Source organism: Ascaphus truei, chromosome 3 (assembly GCF_040206685.1).
Source record: "Ascaphus truei isolate aAscTru1 chromosome 3, aAscTru1.hap1, whole genome shotgun sequence".
In the NCBI taxonomy this organism is placed as follows: Eukaryota; Metazoa; Chordata; class Amphibia; order Anura; family Ascaphidae; genus Ascaphus; species Ascaphus truei.
Window position 1 is genome coordinate 249,986,085 of NC_134485.1, and position 22,306 is coordinate 250,008,390.

At 44.3% G+C, this 22,306-nt stretch overlaps 1 protein-coding gene across 3 annotated transcripts in view; it reads right to left on the reverse strand.

The window, feature by feature from the left end:
* The window catches only part of SLC9A7 (solute carrier family 9 member A7), a 138,232-nt gene extending 116,287 nt beyond the window's left edge, over window positions 1–21,945 (reverse strand). For 2 of the 3 annotated variants that reach the window (XM_075590589.1, XM_075590587.1), the window contains exon 1: window positions 21,510–21,940. In XM_075590589.1, coding sequence (XP_075446704.1) covers window positions 21,510–21,738 — 229 coding nt within the window. In that variant the 5' untranslated portion in view covers window positions 21,739–21,940. Of the gene's footprint in view, window positions 1–21,509 lie in introns of all 3 variants that reach the window. The other variant, XM_075590588.1, reaches the window with a different exon arrangement.
* Window positions 21,946–22,306: the final 361 nt, after the last annotated feature.

A 22,306-nucleotide genomic window follows, 5' to 3' on the forward strand; every position in this document is an offset into this window, starting at 1 on the left:
ATTTTTGTTCTTTGATGAATAAGGTGCTAGTGTTGCACTATTTTTTGCCATAAGACTGAAATACCGGAAATCGAACGTTTGGTCGCATCTGTCTCGCCACGGCCAAGTCTCCGCCAGCATCCGGCTGCAAGGGGTCACAGCCGCTGGACACTCAGCTGCTTCACCAAGGTAAGTTCATCTAAAGGGCAATTTAGCAGGGCACGGGGTAGCGTTAGTATTAGGGGGATTTACGCTAAGGTTAGGGGCTTACCTGTGGTGGCGAAACGGCTAGTGGCGAGAGGTCCCTGCGACGAGGTGAATACCGGCTAAACAGTCGCAACTAAAATATCCTTAACCACTTAAATACACCCCCAGAGTACTTCCACCGTGATCTACATACCTGTATCAGTTCCCTTTACCTGTTCCCTGCTAGTGAGGTGATTAAGTTAGTGCTCAGATCGGACATATAAAAAAAAAAAAAAGACTTTACTTTCTTTAAAATGATCAAATATCTAATACTGTTATTTAAGGAGGAAAAAAGTAGACGTGAAGTCCCTAACTGGGTCATTTGCATTGCCCAACAGAACCGTGTTTTTCTTCGCTCTGCTCCTTAATAAACACGCATGTTCACAATTAGTATCAATCTTGTAGTTAAGTTCGTGGCACGAACATGCAAAAAAAACAACCATTTGTGCTCACACTCACATGCTTCGGTCGGTGAGCAGAGGTGCAGGATGGAGTTGCGACTACCAGAAAATGTACATTTGGGGGCGACATATTACACTCCAAATATATGCATTTAGAAGCACAGGGGGGGAGGGGGATAAAAACTTTATTATTATGTCTGGATAAGATGTACAAAATCCTTACATCAAGTTTCTCACATTTGACATCGTTAGTTAGCACCAGTTGAGTTAATAATAATAAAAAAAAAATAAAAAAAACAGATTTCTGTACACTACATCCAAAGTAATAGCATAGTAACAAGTAACTCATCCCTAATCCTTCCTTTAAAACACTCATCAAATCGCGTTACAGGATTGGGGTTCTCTGTCTTCAGGCTGCCAGCACCACTCAGCCTAGCTGTTTGCAACCCCTTGTGGGTTTCTTGGCTTCTGCCAGTTACCTTGGCAACCCACCTGCCTTTTACCAGGATGGACTGCACCCCCTCCCCTTCCCAGCTGGTATTGTCCCAGTTAATTTCCCATCAGCCCAGACCAGCATGCTGCCTTTTAGTACCAGCAGCCATCTTGAGCAGTCATCTCTCCTATCCTGGTAAAGTTACGGATTTTTACATAGCCCTATATCCTGCATATATCCCACTTCCCTCATAGCTCCCCTTCCCCCTCCATTGCTCTCATGTCCCAGTGTTCCCTCAGTACTTTTCCCCCCTTTTAATTTATATGCTGTTGCCCCAATAAACTCTTCAGCAAGTAAGGCTAAGGCCCCGCTGCACGCGCCTGCACTGCGTCCAGGCACTTCACCACTATATGCGGCCTTTAGGGAGTCGGTTTTCGGCACGGGGGCGTGGCCAAAACGGCAGCAGCGGGAATAGGTCTGACCTACTGCATAGACAACTTTGCCCCGAGGGTGAGAAGAGGGAGGGGGCCCAGAAGAAAGGGGGATACCATAATGAAGTGTGCAAAAGTTCATTTGATCCTTGACTCGTTTGTAGAAGGGGCAAACAATGTAGTCACTTCCCATCAGTACTGTTGTGGGGGTTGCAGTACAGATCTGCACAGAGCCCCTGCATGGCTGCCATACACACTCAGACCTCCCTCCCAAACCGCATCCTTCCCGTAGCTCCAGGCAGCTCCCCTCCTTACCTGCTCATTGGATCCCTGCCACACCACGTGACGCGTCGCAGCTCGGGATCACAATCCTTTTGTATCCCCTGCTGGCTGACGCGTCACAGTGCGCAGCGAGCCTTGCAGCGAGGGACTGGGGCCGGCTCGGGAGGAACTCAGGAGCTGGTGAGTGACGCGCATGCAGCCGCGTGCGTCGTCGGATGCAGCGGGACCCAGGCCTAAAAAAAAAAGTTCCCTTGCTTGATATATGGGATTGAGTTAACCTGCCTGTCCCTACTCATCTATCAGGGTGTGCTTGGTCCAGAACACACGTACTGCGGAAACTGTAAGAATTGATGCAAATTATCTTTTCAAAGTGTTGCCCGAATAAAATGAATTACTTAGCATCCATTAGGGAGGTACAATTCCTCCTACAAGGGATTGATAAAAGAAGCCCCCCAAAAAAAAAATCACAAATACCTATTAGGAGCTCATATTATGGACATTAAACTACCAGGGAACAAACTCATTATTTATGGAGGCGAATGCCAGCATTTGTTCTATCCCTAAACATCAAAACAATGTTTTTGCATGTAGCCAGGTCACCTGATGGCTACTAGCTAGGATGGCTGCGGGTGCCCTTGGCCTGTAGTGGCGGTCCAGGGACCATCATCCAGTGAATAGCGGAGAGTACTGCACCGGGCAGAACCTGCCTTGTTCCTGTAACTTTACAGAAGAGATAATACACTGTTCCTGTTTGCATATATCTCCTGCCTGATGCGTGACCTTACTGGGAGGAGAGGTAATAAGTTCTACCGTGGGGGATCACCTTCAGCTCCTGGAGCCTATGGCAGATGGAGGCTATACACTGCTAAAGAGTTATGTGGGGTATGAACCCCAGAAGCCTAGTCCTGTGTCCCCACTACCACCGGCGGACGACTTAGCCCTCCTGTTACCAGCAGGTATCATGCACTACAAGTACAAAACCCAGTGTTAACCTCAGTCAGCGCTTTGATCAAATATGTACTTAATGTACAGAAATATATATATATATATATATATATATGAGAAAAAAGTAGCGCCAAAAGGTGATTATTAGTGTACCAATATATGACAATAAATGTGAATTAAACTAAAAATAATATAACAATTAATAGTGTACAGCAAGCAGCATTAAACTAGAACAATCATAAGGATAACACAAGATAACATATAAAATATAATATATATATAAAGTCCAATGTCCAAAACCTGTGTAAAGTCCTGACAAATAGCACCAGAACAAATGTACAGATCCCAGGGGTCCACGGCAGCTCTCACATGGAATAACCAGCTCCACAGCAGAATCTATAGAAAAAACAAAACAGAGAGCGCACGCCCCATAGTGTAACACTGTAACATTTAATGTTGGGGAAGGGTGGATGGAGGGATTAAAAACACTAACAAGGTTAAAATGAATATAAAGCAATTTGTGATATATAATCACCACCAGGCATGTCCAAACTGCAGCAGAGAGTCCAAAATTCGCTGGATATAATCACTCAGACAGCGCTGTCCCTCCGGTTCACTCGAAATCCTCCAAAGTAATTTGGTATCAGAGTAGGGCCTTGAATTCACTGCATGTGCTCCCCGGCCGTAAAGGAGCGCACTACGTGATGACGTAATGTCGTAGGTTACGTCCCTATAACGTAACCTACGACATTACGTCATCACGTAGTGCGCTCCTTTACGGCCGGGGAGCACATGCAGTGAATTCAAGGCCCTACTCTGATACCAAATTACTTTGGAGGATTTCGAGTGAACCGGAGGGACAGCGCTGTCTGAGTGATTATATCCAGCGAATTTTGGACTCTCTGCTGCAGTTTGGACATGCCTGGTGGTGATTATATATCACAAATTGCTTTATATTCATTTTAACCTTGTGAGTGTTTTTAATCCCTCCATCCACCCTTCCCCAACATTAAATGTTACAGTGTTACACTATGGGGCGTGCGCTCTCTGATATATATATATATATATATATATAGTGATATATTAAAAGTGGTGAATTAACCAAAATAGTGTTGTTAATTACACAAAATATGTGATAAAATAAATTGATTTGCAGCTCAAGCCCTTCCTTGATTGTTTTTTCTCAATCACGTATCACCAGTGGTCCAAGTGTTTGGGGAGCACAGATGTATATGAAATAGAAATATACAAAATATAGTGCACTATGTATGAACAGTAGTGTGATCTTTCAGTCTCTGTATCATATGAGATGTGTACTCACAAATTACTCATTCTTTATAAGCGTTTTCACAACAGTGGTGATATGATGAAATAGTCTGTCTCTGGTATTCTTTTGAGCCCCTCTGGTCTGGTCACTTCTGCTGTTAAAGTAAAGGACCCAACATAGTGTGTACTTGTATAAAAAATTTTTTTATCTAATAAGTGATTCGAAGTGCACTCACATGGTCTCAAAGACAAATTAGCATTTGGATAATATCTGGAGCACAGCCAATTGAGGTCTCTTGGCGTTCTCTCTGCCTCCCGGAAGTGCGGGACGTGAGACTGAGCAGAGGGAGGCAGAGAACGCCAAGAAACCTCAATTGGCTGTGCTCCAGATATTATCCAAATGCTAATTTCTCTTTGAGACCATGTGAGTGCACTTCAAATCACTATTTCGTCATATCACCAGTGTTGTAAAAATGCTTAGAAAGAATGAGTAATTTGTGAGTACACATCTCATAGGATACAGAGACTGAAAGATCACACTACTGCTTATACATATTGCACTGTATTTTGTATATTTCTATTTCATATACATCTGCGCTATCCAAACACTTGGACCAATCATGCACCACACGACCAGTAAATGGTAGAATCTCCCAGGGGGTGGGGGAGACACCGTTACATGAAGAACACCTGATTACTTCTGATTCAACTACTACAACAAAACAGTTACTTAAATTAATAGCAACAGTGAATGCAACAGTAAACACAACCATGAATGCCAATACCAGTTAAATTAACAACCCCCTGTAGATATATAAAATGTGTCGATCTTCGACACCAATTTCTACACTCTGTCTCTCTACAGTATCATCAGAGCAGCAATTAAATTTGAGGTAGGTATGTGTGTGTATGTGTGTGTGTGTGTGTATGTATGTGTGTATGTATATTTTTGCAACTTTTTTAACCCACCATAACTTAACTAAGTATTGTAAAACCTATCCCTTGCTTTGCTTTTGCATAGCCAGTATAACTAACCCCACACTGAAGAGACCCATTAAGGTCGAAACAGTCTGCCTGTGGGTGGGTTTACTGGCTATGCATCTTAACCCTGACAGTGCTCAAAGCTGTGACCATGCAGCAAGCTTAAGCCTATAGGGGAACCATGTTGAATGGTTTTGAAGCAAAAGGTGGCACTGTGTGCTCATTTGCATGTCATTTCCCAGAATCCCTTGCTGCAGTGGAAATGCTGTGTGCTGGGTGATAATGGTGAAAGGCGGGGTTGCAGACCTGCCTAAGACATGCAGATGAGCATACAGTAATATTTCCATTTGCTATATGCTTTACTGTGGAGGGTTTTTGTCACTTTTTTTACCCACCATAACTTACCTAAATACACACACACACACACTAGCGCGAAACCTATATGTGAAAGGGCAACATGTAATAAAGTGATTACTGATTATATAACCAATAATAAATGTGCAAAATGCTAAATATAAACTGACAATATTATAACCACACAGTGATGTATTTGAATAAAAAAACAAGTCTAAACCAGTCCCAGTGGTACTGATAAATGTGATTAGATAATGATGGATAAAATAAGCCCGCAGTCCGCAAGCTGGAGATCATGGATTCCTATTGCAGCTTCAAATGGTGATGAACTACCGTTTGTCTGTGTCTGTCTGCAAAATGTCTCTATAAAGCGCTACGTAAAAAAAACTAGCAGCGCTATACAAGTACAAATTATTATTATTAAAGCTGCAGTTCAAGCAATATTCTACTTTCTTTTTTTTTTTAATAAATCAGTTCTGTACTATGAGAAAATATTTGTAGCATTTAAAAACAACATTTTAAAGAATTTTAATGTATTATAATGTAACAAACATTTTTGGTTCTTATAGCAACCATTTACAAATTCACATCCCCTTCTGAAACAGGCTCTGGCACACCCCTTTTTGAGCCCTGCTCCCTCTCTAGCAGTGCACCAATTGTATCTAATGACTGCCTGGTCACATGATCTTCCTCAGAACTTGGCATCTTTGGTTCTCTTCTGCTGCAACGACAGCCCTTTCGTGAACCCCCAAGCCAAATCTTTGCTAATCACAGGAAAACAGAACAGTCGGCAACTTAGCTAATTACTTGTCGGTGTGTAGATTGTATTGATGCATGCATATATTGAATGGGGGGGAGGGGGGGGGGATTTTTTTTTTTTTTTTAAGGCAGCCTGAACGGCTGCTTTAATGGCACTATATAAATAAAGATATACATACATACATACATACATACTGCTAGCTGTGTCGGTAATCAAATAAAGTCCTGTAGATGTCACTGTTGACTATGTAATCAACTTCATTATTTATCTGTTCCATTAACCGATCAAGTGAGATGAGTGGGGGTTAATCACTGAGCTACAAACTTTATCTCCACGTGCTTATCTCTGAAAGCCTTTGCTTGGTCTTCGCCCACTTATCTTGCAGAATTCTGTAGCATCACTTCTCAGTTTCTTTCCAGAGAATAATCGATATCAGGAATACAAAGATGGCAATAGCAGAAATCTGTCACACAGAACATATTATGTATAACACACAGAATAAATATTTCTTACGCAAAGTAAATTGTTCCAATATTTAAGAACTTTAGTGATTTTATTACAATAACAATTGTACTTGGTGATAAATTTGATGGAGCCATGGGCGGGTTTCTCAATTTTGGGAGAAACAGAAATCCTACTCTCACCAAGAGACTTACTCTTGGATTTAGATTTCTCTAACAAATGTGATCTATCAAGGGCTCTCACTTGGTTGCAAGATGTTTTAACAAATTCACTATTATACCCCTTCTGGGCAAAGTTAGCCTCCAAACGAGAGTGGACCTCAAATGAATGGTCATGAATTCCTCAGCCTGTTGAATTGACTGAGCGGAATGTTCCTGAGCCATTTAGAACTACCAGGGAACCAACTCATTATTTTTGGAGAAGAATGCCAGCATTTTGTCTATCCCATAAAATCTAAAAAATGTTTTAGCAGAATATCTTATTACTTTTTCAGTTATTCAACAACTACAATATACAAAGAGGATATTTATATTAATAGCCACAGTGAATGCAACAGTAAAATTAACCATGAATGCCAATACCAAAGTTAAATGAATAACCCCCTATATATTATATTCTTATCATCCATCTAATGCAGACATTCATAAAATGTGTTGCTCCCCAACACCAATTTCTACAGTATTATCAATCAGAGCAGTGTGTGTATATATATATATAAAAAAAATCTTCCCTCCAAATGCCTATTCTCACCTCATTTCCCTTTTACCTTCCTTTGTGATCATGGTCACTCATATTTCAGTCATCTCTATTTAATCCCTTCGGCATCCGCATACCCCTCGTAATTCACGTCCCCCTATGTTGTAGTGGTCTGTCACTAGGGATGGGGGAAGCAAAGTGGGAGCCACAGGACGACGACTTCTGTTCTTTGCAGCCTCACTTCCCTTCATGAAGGAGACCACAAAGGGAGAGTAGGCAGAAGGGCACTTAACACAAAGACATAAAGTCCAACTTTCTTCTAGTACCAGGACAAAAAAAACCATTGACTTGTATGTAGTTCCCGGCAAATGCACGGTTATTGGTGCATATTAAATTAGCCCCTAAAGATGAAAAGCAGAGACCAGAGCTGGAGACCGAGTGAGACAAGGGACCATTTGTCCTGGACTGTGACAAGGTACTGGAATGAAAACAAACAGTAAAATCTGAGGGACTACAATCCTTTGATAAAAGCCGGACTGAAAAGTGCCTGACCAGCAATGCATCAGCCACATTCACTAACCACTGGTTTTGTAAGTTTAGTTTCCACCTCACCTCATACCTGGGTCAGCTGACTGTAAGATAAGATAACAGCGTATGACCAACAGTGACTGTGTCTGGTATGCACCTCATTGGGTAAGGGCAAACGGCAACATGTGACATATAAGGCTGCCAGTGTCTGTGACAGAGGAGGTAACTCAATACAGTCACAGACACTCAAAGCTTCTTTTCTTTAGACACAATACAACTTAAAGTAACAGATCTGCATGTTTTATCCGTTGACTCTTCTATATTGCTCTGCAAAGACACATATATACAATATTAATCAGTTTGTAGAGAGGTTGTAAATTTTAAAAAGAGCAGTCGTCTCAAATGTCTGTGGTATCATTGTGTGGTGTCATTATGCAGAGGCGCCCCAGCAGGTTGTCCTATTTAGACTGCTGCTGATACGATTAGAGGGGCGAACTGAGCTTTGTGGATGGACCAAGTCTCCCCAGAGAGAGAGAAACAGGTGTGCAATTTTGGCTAACTTTGCACATTACAGTTCCCTTGCTATGTAGGGGATTTTTACATAATTGCACATCTTCCAGAATCCCTTAACTAAATGCTACTTTAATCCATTAGAAAGCCACACACTATCTAGATAGACACATTACCCGGGTAAGAATTGACACTTACCCAGTACTGCTATCAAAATCCCCCTAGTTTTCCTTACATGTTTTATTTGCAGAAGCTGGCTCTTTTGAAGCTGGCTCGATATAGAATTAGTCATTAAGTTGAGCACAAATATTAACCCACAAGGAACAGGAAGGAGAACACAGAGAATACAGATTTTATTCATGGAAGTACAATGGTGCAGATGAGGACACAATCGCACGGTAACCCACATTGACTTCAATAGGAGTTTCTGTGCGATGATACCAATCAGGCGCTGTCGCAGTTTAATAAATAACCCCCCATTGCTACCCACGGTCTTTACTCTGTAGTTTAGAATGTCCCAAAATAAATTTTAAAAACCTCTGTCCAAAAGCATCCGGATCATCCAAATGAGTCCACATTTATATCTAGATTAGGAGATTTAAAAACCTGAACTATTTGAGACCTTTCATTTGGCAGCTTCAGCCTGATCGACATTCACATCACATAAATAAATGGTCATGGGTATTATGAAGACAACTTAGTGACCTGATGTAGCGCATTCTAGTTTCATATTGGAACCTGTTACCTATGTAACCCCCTCCTAAAGGGTTACTAGAAAGTTAGTGTATGTTGCGCCCTACCCTTTGTTACCATAGGGATTCTGACATCACAGGGGAGTATTTAAGATAGGGAGAAGGTTCGAGAGAGGAGGTTCCTTGAGGATACGAGGTGAGGAGTCTTGGGAGAGGCGATAGGGAAATAAAATATCCATATATAGTAGGACAGACCAGACCCCCTCCCCCCCCCCCTTTATTTATTATGTTGTAGAAAGGGACAGTGCCCTTTAAGTTAGGAACCCACAAGAAGGTCAATGGGGAGTCCAGCAGATCCCAAAGATGGGAAAGTGATAAGCCACAGAGGGCATCAGAAAAGAGGGCTCCCGGGTGTCGGCGGATTGGCTTTAACTACAGATCCGCAGTTATACACCTCTCCGTCTGTATGGAAGTGGTAGTTCCCAAACAGGCCAAAAGGAACCATTGTCAATTACAAAGGACCAGCCAAGATCCCCGTAATGGGCCCAGTGTAATACAGATGATTATTCCAAAGCAACAAAGGGGGGTGGGGGTGTGTGATTCGGGTCCGACACCAGTAGAGCAACTAAGTCAACACACCTCCATTTGAGTGTTAAGAGTGGACACTTATGGAAGCACAGTATTCGTGTATAACTACTAGAACACTGATACAACATTGATGTGACAATGTGAAATGTCGCCGTGCCTGGGGACATAAATAAAAGACTGATGTTGTACTGTACAAGTGCCCAGGCTGAGTAGGCAACACTGTACAACTATGTAACTGTCAGGAATCGGCGTCCTCCGCACTCCCCACACAGAGCACTCTCTCCCCTCAGGGAGCCCCTGGACACACAAAACAATCATGCTTTACCGACCTCTGCGGCTCCCCGCCCCTGCCACCGTCGCGGGATCACTCCCCTCGGCGATTCCTCTGCTCAGCGCCGGGCGCGCCCACACCCTCCCACGCGCACACCTGCACCATCCACTGGCTCGGTCCACGCGTTACGGAGCGCGCTCATTCTGCACACTCTTCTTCCCGTCCCCCGGACCTCAGGCTCTGCCCCCGCACACTACACGATCATAATCAGGTTACCAACAAGACTCACCTGGCCTGTTATGCCTGCACCAATCTGCAGTGTCTCCCTATAGCTCTTCCTGTCCCACCTCCATTCCTAATTGGACCTTCCTGCTTTATCTAGCTCCTCTCTGCTCACAGTCTTTGCTCGACATAGTCTCTGTATGGAAGTACTTCTGGAGTCTCTCAGTGTTTTCACAGGTTCTGACCCGGCTTGTACGACTACCCCCTCTGGCTCTCGATCTCGGCACTCCTTGGACAACGCTCACTCTGGTATCCCTTTGAACACGGCTTGGACTACGACCTATCTCCACTCTCCACTACCTGACATCGGCAAGGCATTCTTCACTTTATCTCTACAACCGGTACCGGCAAGTATTGTCTACCTTACTACACCTGGCCTGGCAACACTTTATACCACACTCCCTTTGCTGCGGGTGCGTGTATTACCACTTTCCCCTTCAGCTCAGTGGACGGGTCTGGTCTGCGGGCAGCACCGGCGTAATAGTAACCTCCCTATCAGCTGGGCAGGGAGGGTAACATCTATTAATCCCTTCAGTTATGAAAGGCCTACACTCCACTGTAATATATCCAAGACCACCGTGGCTCCTATTAATATGCTGTGAAGCAGTCTTCCCTTTCACAAGGAAGGTTTTCAGCTACCTGAGCAAGGGAAGAAAGACAGCTTTACAATATATTGAATAGGGCCCTCTATTTCTCCTCTGAGGTTTCATTTGATTGCCATGCAGTGTGAACCAGGAAAGCCGATAGCGTTGTACAGATGACAAAGCATGTATGTATTTGTGCTAGTCTGTTTCTGCATTTTAGGTTAGCATGATAGTGCTGACAAAGTTATGGGTGTCTCGAACACGAAATGACAGCCTAAAATTTACATTGTATTGTGACATATGAGCATGAACCACAAAATTAAATTAACGCTGTTCTAAATATACTGCTGTTTCTGGCAGGGTTATGTTGCAGTGTATGTATCATCATTATCACTGCACTTGCCAGCTTTATTACTCCAGCACTCCTACTTTAACACACTAAAGTCTCTATTATAGTGCGCAGTGCTGGTTGTTTAAACAAGGTAGCTGGACATTAAACACACTGGCCACTCACTTGTGTACATTTATATACAGCTAAACCCCGTTATAACGCGGGTCTCGGGGTCCACCCCGAGACCACCGCGTTACTAACGGGGTCGCGGAAAAAAAATGGCCGCCGCGCTTTAGCGCATATTCATCCCGCGGGACAGGAGATGGGAGCGGGCATGTCCCTCCGCTCCCCGCTTCCCCCTGTCACCGCGGGACAGGCCGCAGGGCAGGAGATGGGAGCGGGGATGTCCCTCCTGTCCCCACTTCCCCCTGTCACCGCGGGACAGGCCGCGGGGCAGGAGATGGGAGCGGGGATGTCCCTCCTGTCCCCGCTTCCCCCTGTCACCGCGGGACAGGCCGCGGGGCAGGAGATGGGAGCGGGGATGTCCCTCCTGTCCCCGCTTCCCCCTGTCACCGCGGGACAGGCCGCGGGGCAGGAGATGGGAGCGGGGATGTCCCTCCTGTCCCCGCTTCCCCCTGTCACCGCGGGACAGGCCGCGGGGCAGGAGATGGGAGCGGGGATGTCCCTCCTGTCCCCGCTTCCCCCTGTCACCGCGGGACAGGCCGCGGGGCAGGAGATGGGAGCGGGGATGTCCCTCCTGTCCCCGCTTCCCCCTGTCACCGCGGGACAGGCCGCGGGGCAGGAGATGGGAGCGGGGATGTCCCTCCTGTCCCCGCTTCCCCCTGTCACCGGTACTGAACTGGCAGGCAACATCCACTCCTCACAAGCCGCACGGCGCATGCGCATGCGCACGGCGAACGTGAGGGGTGCCTGCATAAGTGTGCTGCTTTGGAGACAGGTAAGCAGTCTCCGGAAGACCGCTAACCCCCCCCCCCCCCCCGCCGCAGCACAGGGCCCTCGCGTGTGTGTAAGTGTCTGAGTGTGTGTGTAAGTAAGTGTAAGAGCCGGAGCAGGAGGTGGGAGGTTTGACAGGGAGGGGGGGCGTGGCTTGAGCGGAGGGACCCGCTACTCTCCCCCCCCTCCCTCCACGGACTGCAGGAGGGAGCTGCTACTCTCCCCCCCCTCCCCGGACTGCAGGAGGGAGCTGCTACTCTCCCCCCCCCTCCCCGGACTGCAGGAGGGACCAGGTATTTAGAACTTAAGCATGGTAAAAAGGCCTCGCTTTAATATGCTAACACTATGTGCAACGTGTGGGGTATTTAACAACAAATGACAATCTTGCTGACATGTAATCTATCTTTGGTACAGAAATCTGCCTAGCCTCATTGCCAAGATGAGCATCTTCATCTTTTGGTAACACAAGTGCTGTTCATTTCTATGGGTCCCTCCCTCCACTGGCTGCAGGAGGGACCCGCTACTCTCCCCCCCCCCTCCCTCCACGGACTCGGGCTGGAGCACTCATACATACACACATACACACACACACACACACACACAGGCACTCACGCACTCATACACACACACGCGCGCACACACATGCAGGCACTCACGCACTCACACACACACACACACACACACACACACACACACACAGACAGGCACTCGCACTCACACACACAGACCGCTAACCCCCCCCGCCGCAGTACAGGGCCCGCCGTAGCCGCAGCGCAGGGCCCCGCCACCCCCCCAACCCCCACAGCACAATGACTTCCCACCCCCTTAACTTTGTGAAACAAAAGTCACAAGACGTTGTACAGGCAAAATACATCTGTTAAAGTGCAGTTGTCTGTTTATTTCTATATAATAATTGTGTGCAGTGTGCAGTGTGCAGTGTGCAGTGTGTGCAGTGTGAGCAATGAGGAGTGTGTGTGCAGTGTGTCAGTGTGTGCAGTGTGAGCAATGAGCAGTGTGTGTGCAGTGTGCAGTGTGTGTGCAGTGTGTCCAATGAGCAGTGTGCAGTGTGTGTGCAGTGTGTGTGCAGTGTCAGTGTGCAGTGTGAGCAATGAGCAGTGTGTGTGCAGTGTGCAGTGTGCAGTGTGTGTGCAGTGTGTCCAATGAGCAGTGTGTGTGCAGTGTGTGTCAGTGTGTGTGCAGTGTGTCAGTGTGTGCAGTGTGAGCAATGAGCAGTGTGTGTGCAGTGTGCAGTGTGTGTGCAGTGTGTCAGTGTGTGCAGTGTGAGCAATGAGCAGTGTGTGTGCAGTGTCAGTGTGTGCAGTGTGTGTGCAGTGTGTGTGCAGTGTGTCAGTGTGTGCAGTGTGAGCAATGAGCAGTGTGTGTGCAGTGTGTGTGCAGTGTGTCAGTGTGAGCAATGAGCAGTGTGTGTGCAGTGTGGCAGTGTGAGCAATGAGCAGTGTGTGTGCAGTGAGTGTGTGCAGTGTGCAAAAAAAAAAAATGTAAAAAAAAAAATTTTTTTAATTTTTTTTTTTTTTTTTTTTTTTAAACGGAGCCACGGGAAAACCGCGTTATAACCGAATCGCGGTATAACGAGGCGCGTTATAACGGGGTTTAGCTGTACCTGTATTTTTGGGTCTCATTGTTGCTCCAGAGGGGTTAACACCCTGACTTCTAGCAACCTGTGTCCTCTTATCCCACCATTATTAAGTGGTTCAATGGGATAGTATATATTTCAAATAGACGACACGGTTGCCTGATAATGTTGATTTAATATATTTTTTTAATCCACATTACACATTACTTTGGTAATATATGTTTTAAGTAAATTTATTAAAAGTTAAATTTTACACTATTTTGGTGTGCATTTAAGTGAATTCTTTTAGGGGCACATCCATTTTGTGTTTCCCTTCACTTTTTCTGATTCACTTTTCAGTTCACAGTTTGCACCCATTATTTGATTACCACATTGATGTATTTGACCACTTTATTCAATTAGTATGGTTCTGTGATCACTCCCTATCCCTTTGTTGTTTCTCTAAATATATCATTTTTAAAAATAAATTCGAGTGTGTGTGTGTGTGTGCGTAAATCCATTTATAAGAGAGTGTGTGTTGTATGTGTGTGTGCACATTTACGGAGACCCATGTCCCCCGCACATTAACCTTTTCTGTGCCGGCGGCCCAAACTGCCACTGGGACTTCCGGTGTTGGGGACAGTAGGTAAAGCCAGAAATTGCATTTGTGTTAAACCATCCATTTTGTCTGTTCATAACCTGTTAAGATTCTGTAGTCAGCCTTTTGCTGAAATATAATTGCTAATGTATTCAGCTTCTGCCAAAATTACATTTCCTCTTTCCTTAGGATTTTGCCAAGATACTTTTTCTGTTGTCAGCTTCCTGCTGTTTTAATAAACAATAGACTGGTTCGCTGAGAAAGGTAAAATCGTCTAACAAAGTTGCTAGAGAAGCTCACGGTTTTTTTTTTATAACAGACAGTTATTTAGTGTATTTAGACAGTGCCTGTATAGGGAGAATTACGCCCCAAAATCATTCCACTAATATATCCTGCCCATAAATCACGCTTCTAATCCAAGCCACACCCAAGCCACACCCAGGTTACACCTACGTTACGCCTCTAACCAAACCTTTCTTTTTTCTGTATAAAAATCTTTACCCTATACTTAATAAACTGAGGCGGAAGGATTGAAATACTGTCTGTTTGTCGGTTCTATCGTTTTCCCGGGCCTGTACGTTCATCAGATTGGAGATAACAGTGCTAGTGCGTGATAAAGCTTCCCGGGGGAGTCTGCAGCAGGGCGGTGCTGTGTGTTCGTATCCAGTCACAAGGCCTCAAGCCCTTTTGGCAGAGGAAAGGTTCCTTTCATCCGGCATTTGCGGTCATGTGATCAAATGACCTCCCCCATCCCCTGGTTGGACAGATATGAAAATGAAGCCAAGTCCACTCCCATTTCGATCAGGCCGACCCCTGCATTGGAGCGGTTAGCCCGACCATCCCCTAGAAAACGAGCATTTGTGCCATGACGTAACTCATTCATCCATAAGGCTTCTGACATGCCAGGGCCTGTGCTGGATAAAATACTTCAAACGGGTACTATAAAAGGTTAGAGCTGCCGTATGCACTAATCTCCATGTTGTACTTATTTAGAGATCTTTCCAATACAGTTTTTTATCTTTTTTTTAAATCTGATGCTCTATTCAGGAGATATAAGCAGGTGAAATATGACGTGTCCGGGAGGATAAAACGAAGCTCTGCCTAGAGCCCAGTGCAGTCTATAGGTTACCACGGTTACCACAGAAGCAAGAGATCAAAATCATGATCTACTGAAAAAGTATTTAAGAGCAGGACATGTAATAACATTATACGCGTGAAACTCATGTAGGCTTCTGATGGGATTGCTGCTTTAAAGAAAATCTTTATTTTATGCTAGTTATTTTCCAGCCGGGAGTCCAGGTGATCGGCAATTAAGACTGGGAGATAGCAGCTTAAATGGTGCTATTGATCATAGAAAATAGTGGGATTTAATTCCGCAGCTCTATTGGCCAGCTATAAACATACTCCTGATAGGAGATAGATCTCCCTCTCTCTCATTTATAACCTGAATGACGTTTCTTCTATAATCTTCCGTAGTTAGAATACAACCAGTGCACATTGATTTGAGTTTGTTTTGAAGCACTTTTCACAAATGTACACACACACACACACATATATATATATATATACATATATAAATATATACATACATACATACATATATATACACACACACACACACACAACACAGCAGTTGAAGTAATGGGGTGCACTGTAATCCAATATACAGGCACTCAAAGCTTACAAGATTTATTGCGTCCAGATCAACGTTTCAGCCCCAATGGAGCCTTTGTCAAGTTTTACAATACAATATTGGTTAGCATGTACAGTAGTTGTGCTTTTTCACCCTTGCTACCACCGTTTAGTAAATCTGGCCCTTAGTCTGCTTTGTGCTCTGATCGACGAGAGTTTTCTCCAGGTAATCACTTAAAACATCATTACCAAGGAGAAGGCTATCGTTCTCTGAACAAAATAACGGTGTATGTAATAGCAGTTTGTTTTCCATGTTCTTTGCTACGTATACAATATACCACACTCACTACGACATGGTTTTATAGACCACATATTCTAATCCTAAAAAGGAGCCGTTTCCTCCTACTTTTTTTTTTTACCTCCATTTATTTTATTTTTTTACAGGGAGGAAACCAGGGGGAGCCCAAGACAAACATCACTATTTTCAGCTCAAGGGACCCCCGAGTACCGATGATAACAGGTTTAAATCTTCCTCAGGGGAAACAAAATGGCTGACAAATCTCAGGCCAGTAGGATACTGCAACATCGGTTGAGGCTTCCCGTTGGATGCCCATTTAAATCCCCAGGATTTAAAACCAGGAAGTAATACCCGTTCATAACTCGGGACTTGGGAGTCCCCAGAGCTGAAAAAATAGTGCAGTTCAGCTTCGGGTATTCCCTGGTTCTAATCCTGTAAAAGAAAAATGGGAGGTTAGGGTGAATTGCTCCTTTAATATCGTTTATCACACACACACACACACACACACACACACACACACACACACACACACACACACACACACACACGAAAACTATAGGAATACAAATTAATTCAGAGTTCTTATTTCCCACTTCATTATATTTCTTCTACGCTCTGTGCGATGAGATCATGCCCCTCTGATGTCATCATGTATTGTAACCTACTCTGCACTGTTCTGGGTCTATTTTTTTATTTCACTGCCAGTAGGTTGGCGAGTAGCAATGAAGCTATAATACACAGCATGTAAGCATGGGCGAAGTCCAACTGCATAGAATATTTAATAAGAAGAAAGCACTCAATGTAAATCGCTTCTTAAACATCTTAACATACCTTGAATTCTTACATTTGTTACTTAAGGTTTTGTTTCTGTAAAAGTTGAGCTTAAATCCTAACTGAACAGTGCAACAAATATACACCACATAACATGCAATATGTGAATTCTGCTAGCAAAAACATATGCTTAATTAAGGGGTGTGGAAAAATAGTCAGAAATAATGTAATCCCTGGAAAATTGATATGCCTCAGACATTAAACACTTCATTTCAGAATAAAATATGCAAACAAGTTGAAAAAGTAGTCTAAACAGTTTGGTTTTTTTGAAAAAAAAAAAAAATTAAAAAAAATGATATATATATATATATATATATATATATATATATATAATAAAGCAACTGTAAATATTACTGTATGTTCATTTGCATGTCTTAGACAGGTCTGCAACCCTGTCTTTCCCCATTGTCACCCAGCATACAGCACTTCCACTGCAGCAAGGGATTCTGGGAAATGACATGCAAATGAGCACTCAGTGCCACCTTTTTTCTCAAGCTCGTATTACACAAGCAGATCCTCAAGCCAATGCCTGCTGTTTTAAACACAGCTTTTAGACAGAGGCTGGGATGAGATGTAAAGCCATTAAACCCACTCACATACATGTTTCAACTTTGATGGGTATCATCAGTGTGAGGCTGGTCTTAATGGCTAGCAGGCTTGAGACTAGACAAGGTCTAGTCTCAAACCTGCTAGCCATTAAGACCAGCCTCACACTGATGATACCCATCAAGGTTGAAACATGTATGTGAGTGGGTCTAATGGCTTTGCATCTCATCCCAGCCTCTGTCTAAAAGCTGTGTTTAAAACAGCAGGCATTGGCTTGAGTAATACGAGCTTGAGACAAAAGGTGGCACTGAGTGCTCATTTGCATGTCATTTCCCAGAATCCCTTGCTGCAGTGGAAGTGCTGTATGCTGGGTGACAATGGGGAAAGACAGGGTTGCAGACCTGACTAAGACATGCAAATGAATATACAGGAATATTTACAGTTGCTTTATGCTTTACTGTGGAGGGTTTTTGTCACTTTTTTTACCCACCATAACCTTAATGACAGTAATATATATATATATATCAGGTCCAAAAAGCATTTATACAACTAAAATGCTGTACCAACACTAAATACAACGAATCTACACATATCCAGGACCAATAATGACAAGACTCATCATTGATGAGCAATACCCATCACCGAGATGTGCCCTTCACAATATAACCCACGGAGAGGCCCGAAGGCAGAAACAGAGGTGTAGATCAACTTCTGAGAACCATAACATTACCTTAATTGACTCTTTTGTTAGTCAACATCCTTACATGTATTATTATAATATGACAAAACTGAACAACTGTACAATTCTATAGGAATGTCTTCTATATGCGTAACAATGACATGGGTGAATGCCCCCTATTAACTCCAATCCTGTGAAAGAGGCCCGTCTGAATGGAAACATTGTCAGTTTTGCTGAATTCTGCACAATGTAGCAAACTGCTAAAAAGAAATGCCAAATTGAGTCAGAAGTCTCAAAGTGGTCATGCTGATACAGACAAAAGATTCTGGCAGGGACACAACTACCAGTGGTGCAGCAGGTGCACAACAACCTGAAGGGGCTTAGTACTGCAGAGGATGAGGTAACAGGATTTCTCAGGCTCAGTGCTGCACCTGAGCGGCCCACGAATATTCTTGCATCCCCTTTTACTAGTTCCGCATCTGGATTCTGGACAGATATATAGGTCTACAATATGGTCCAAATTATTTATATCCCGACCAACATGCTTAATGCTCCTGAGAGATACGAGAGAGAAACATGGGGAGGCAGGACCAACAAAGACTCGAGACATGACCTAAATCGGCAGGTCAAGTACAGGAAAATAGGCATCGGCTAGAGATCAGACAATCCCCTAACAACGAAGGAGCGAGTTGGCTACTATGGTTACTTGGTGGCAATTCATTAAAAGCACGTGCCTGGGGTCATCCTTCCCCCTCCTGTCATATGTGTCTAGGTTTCACTAATGTGAAATAGATTACCATATGGGAACATTGCGAATGAGCAATATCTTTTATGTACAGGTTAGGTTGCGCAAGTTTGGAGTATTTGATAAAAAAATGTTTTACACAAATTAAAAAGGGAGTGTACCACTGAATGCTATTTATCACAATCACATACAAGTGCTGCAGTGTTACACACAAATATACACAGTATTATCCCCCTGCCTCAATCAGCCGCCATCTACTTACGAGGAATAGACATCTATAGCTGCTACTTTCTTTTCCTGTTATTATAAAGAGAAAGATTGTTCATTACATATGAAACCTCCATTTAACTCATTCATAGCTACATCTCTATGACAAGCCAGTTAGGTTCCAAGGAAAGCCCGGATGTGTATGTATATATCTATTGTATTATACATCATAATCTGTCATAAAAATGAGGCTTCTTTGCATATTTATTTGGTGCTAGTTTCCCTTTTCATGTCTGGGGTAAAACGATGCACATTGAGAGCAGTGGTGATCAGCATCTAATAACCGGAGAGCTCCCTTTCCCTACAGGAGAAGGGCATGTCGCTTGCTCATTTGCTGGGAAGATCATTTCATACAGAAAACATATGCTATCATTTACTAGCATATGAACATTAAAATGATTGCAATGTGCACATTCCACGTACAACCGTGTTCTGACCCCGAGCATGGTTTAAGGCAAACAGCTTCTACAGACAATAAAAACAACAGGCTGAAAGAAGAAGATAAGCTCATGAATGTTTAAAGCTCCAGCAGACAGTTTGTGAAGTTTAGCAGTCTCAAGTTCTGCAAGTGTGTATCCTCTCTACATGTCTGAAGCACACAGGCAGCAAGACTTAACCCCTGTGCTGTAGGAACCCCTTTTATTTATCAGTCTGCAGACCCTGTTGACAAACTCAGGCTTATGTCAGCTATTGTGCTGCCATTTAGATTGTAAGCTCTTTGGAGCAAGGACTCCTTTTCCTAATGTCTACTTGTACGTATGAAGCGCTTATTGCTATTATGTGACATGTATTATTACCGCTGTAAAGCACTATGTCCATGGAAGATGCTGTACAAATAAACATATGCAAACACAATGAGGAATATACCATGGTAAAAAGGCATGTACGTTTCTTATACCTGATCCTATGGTTACAAGACTTCTGATGCTGCACATATGGATATGAAAATATTCTGCAGTGACTATTTATGCAGCCAACAATGAAGCAACTCCTGTGTCCCATATGAAAAGGATAAGAGACTATACAATTATATTATTTTATGTCAAACATTATTCAATGACCAATGAAGTTACTAAAAAGGTACATCAGTCATGTGTTACTGTAGGTGAGAAAAGTAATGTCTGTAGTTGTACGAGTAGTGGAGATTAATACACTGACTTTTTTAAATTTGTTTAAATAAGGAGAATACAAAATATAATGCTGGTGCTTTAACATACAGAGTAGATCTGCCACAGTAATTACCCATACATACAGTACAGCAAAAGGAAAAAGCAATGCATAAAGCACAAAGACCAAACAGCAATTACTGCTACAGGGAAGTTTACTTAAAGCCTATTAATACAAAAAAAGGACAATAATGTGTCACTGGAGGGGATCTGACGAAGGGGCTATTGCCCTGGGACTTATTGTCTTGCTCACTTTTTGGCATTAAAATGCTTTAAGTAAGCTTCACTTTAGCAGTAATTGCTTTCTGGTCTGTGTGCTTCACACATTATCTTTTGGATTTGACAGAATGAATTGAATGACACCCTACAGAGATCAATAAAGACATCTGCTCCCAGGGATAAGACATGATGTGACAAAACCAAATGTTGCTTCAGCCTTAACGTTACATAGCATTGTATCCAGCGGGTAATCGCTCAGTGTGTACAGGGAGACCCCATAACATACTAACACCAAGTTAATCTGCAACGCATTTGACAACTTTATCAAGGAGATGAAATGAGTTACCAGACTCCCAGCCACTAATCAAACGTGCCTCCCCTGGTAATGTCTACTGCAAATTACTGCCCCAATATACCTTCACCTCAATGTAAATAAACTTAGAAAGGATAACTCGCCCTGCAAGTACCAACCAACAATAACACATGACACTGCATGATGTTCTTCATCACACCGCAGCTCCTCCAATAATGATTCACCTGCTCAATCCATTAACTCCTCAATCCCAAACACTGATCCACTCACTCCCTTTATTCAGTGAGCGGATTTCCCATCCCCTCGACCCTTATTCACATATGCAGGTGATCCACTTCCTAATACCTGCACCTCCTCTCTCACAGCATCATCCTCACATCCCAGTATATATATATCTCCAGAGAGCATTTAACACGCAGAACTGCAATACTCTCTTTGGGATTACTATTCAAATCAGTCATCTTTCAGTGCCAGTGTAGTCTCCTTCAATGTCCCACCCTCCCATATATACACCACTTCAGTGCATGCACTGAATCCTGCATGCGACACCCATAGCACCCACCGTCACATACTGTATATAAACTCACTGTGCCACAAAGGGGCACAGATAGGGTTAATATGGCCCTGATCCCTCTTCCCCAGCACTGATACCATGGTCTCTCTCACCATAAATCATAGCCAGGCCAGTCTCATGCAGGAAGCGTGCCCGGCGGTGCTTGAATAGCCAGATGGTTAGGATGGTTAAGGTCAGCAGCAGGATGAAGGTGAGCAGGCTCACACTGTCCTGCCTGTGGCTTTCCTCTGCCTCCTTCTCCGTGGCGATCTCCTCCATGGCGCTGTCCTCAGCATGGATCCAGGGGATCCCAGGGATCAGGAGATACACGAGTCTGTGCATGCCAAGGGCAGAGGGAGCTGAGTGCTGCTGGTGACTCCTCTGCCAGCTCCCTGAGTCCTCCTCCTCCTCCCACCCTCAGCTCCTGCAGCGGCGGCTGCTGCTATGTTTAGCTCAGCAGTCACACTGGCGAGTCTGCTTCCTCCTCCCGGGGAGAATCTGTATCACCCACAATGCGCAGAATCCACCAACATGCAACAGCAGTGCAAATGAGAGGAGAGATCCAGCACAGCCTGCCCCTCCCAGCACAGCACTGCCCCTCCCAGCACAGCACTGCCCCTCCCAGCACAGCCTGCCCCTCCCAGCACAGCCTGCCCCTCCCAGCACAGCACTGCCCCTCCCAGCACAGCCTGCCCCTCCCAGCACAGCACAGCCCCTCCCAGCACAGCCTGCCCCTCCCAGCACAGCACTGCCCCTCCCAGCACAGCCTGCCCCTCCCAGCACAGCACTGCCCCTCCCAGCACAGCCTGCCCCTCCCAGCACAGCACTGCCCCTCCCAGCACAGCACTGCCCCTCCCAGCACAGCACTGCCCCTCCCAGCACAGCCTGCCCCTCCCAGCACAGCACAGAA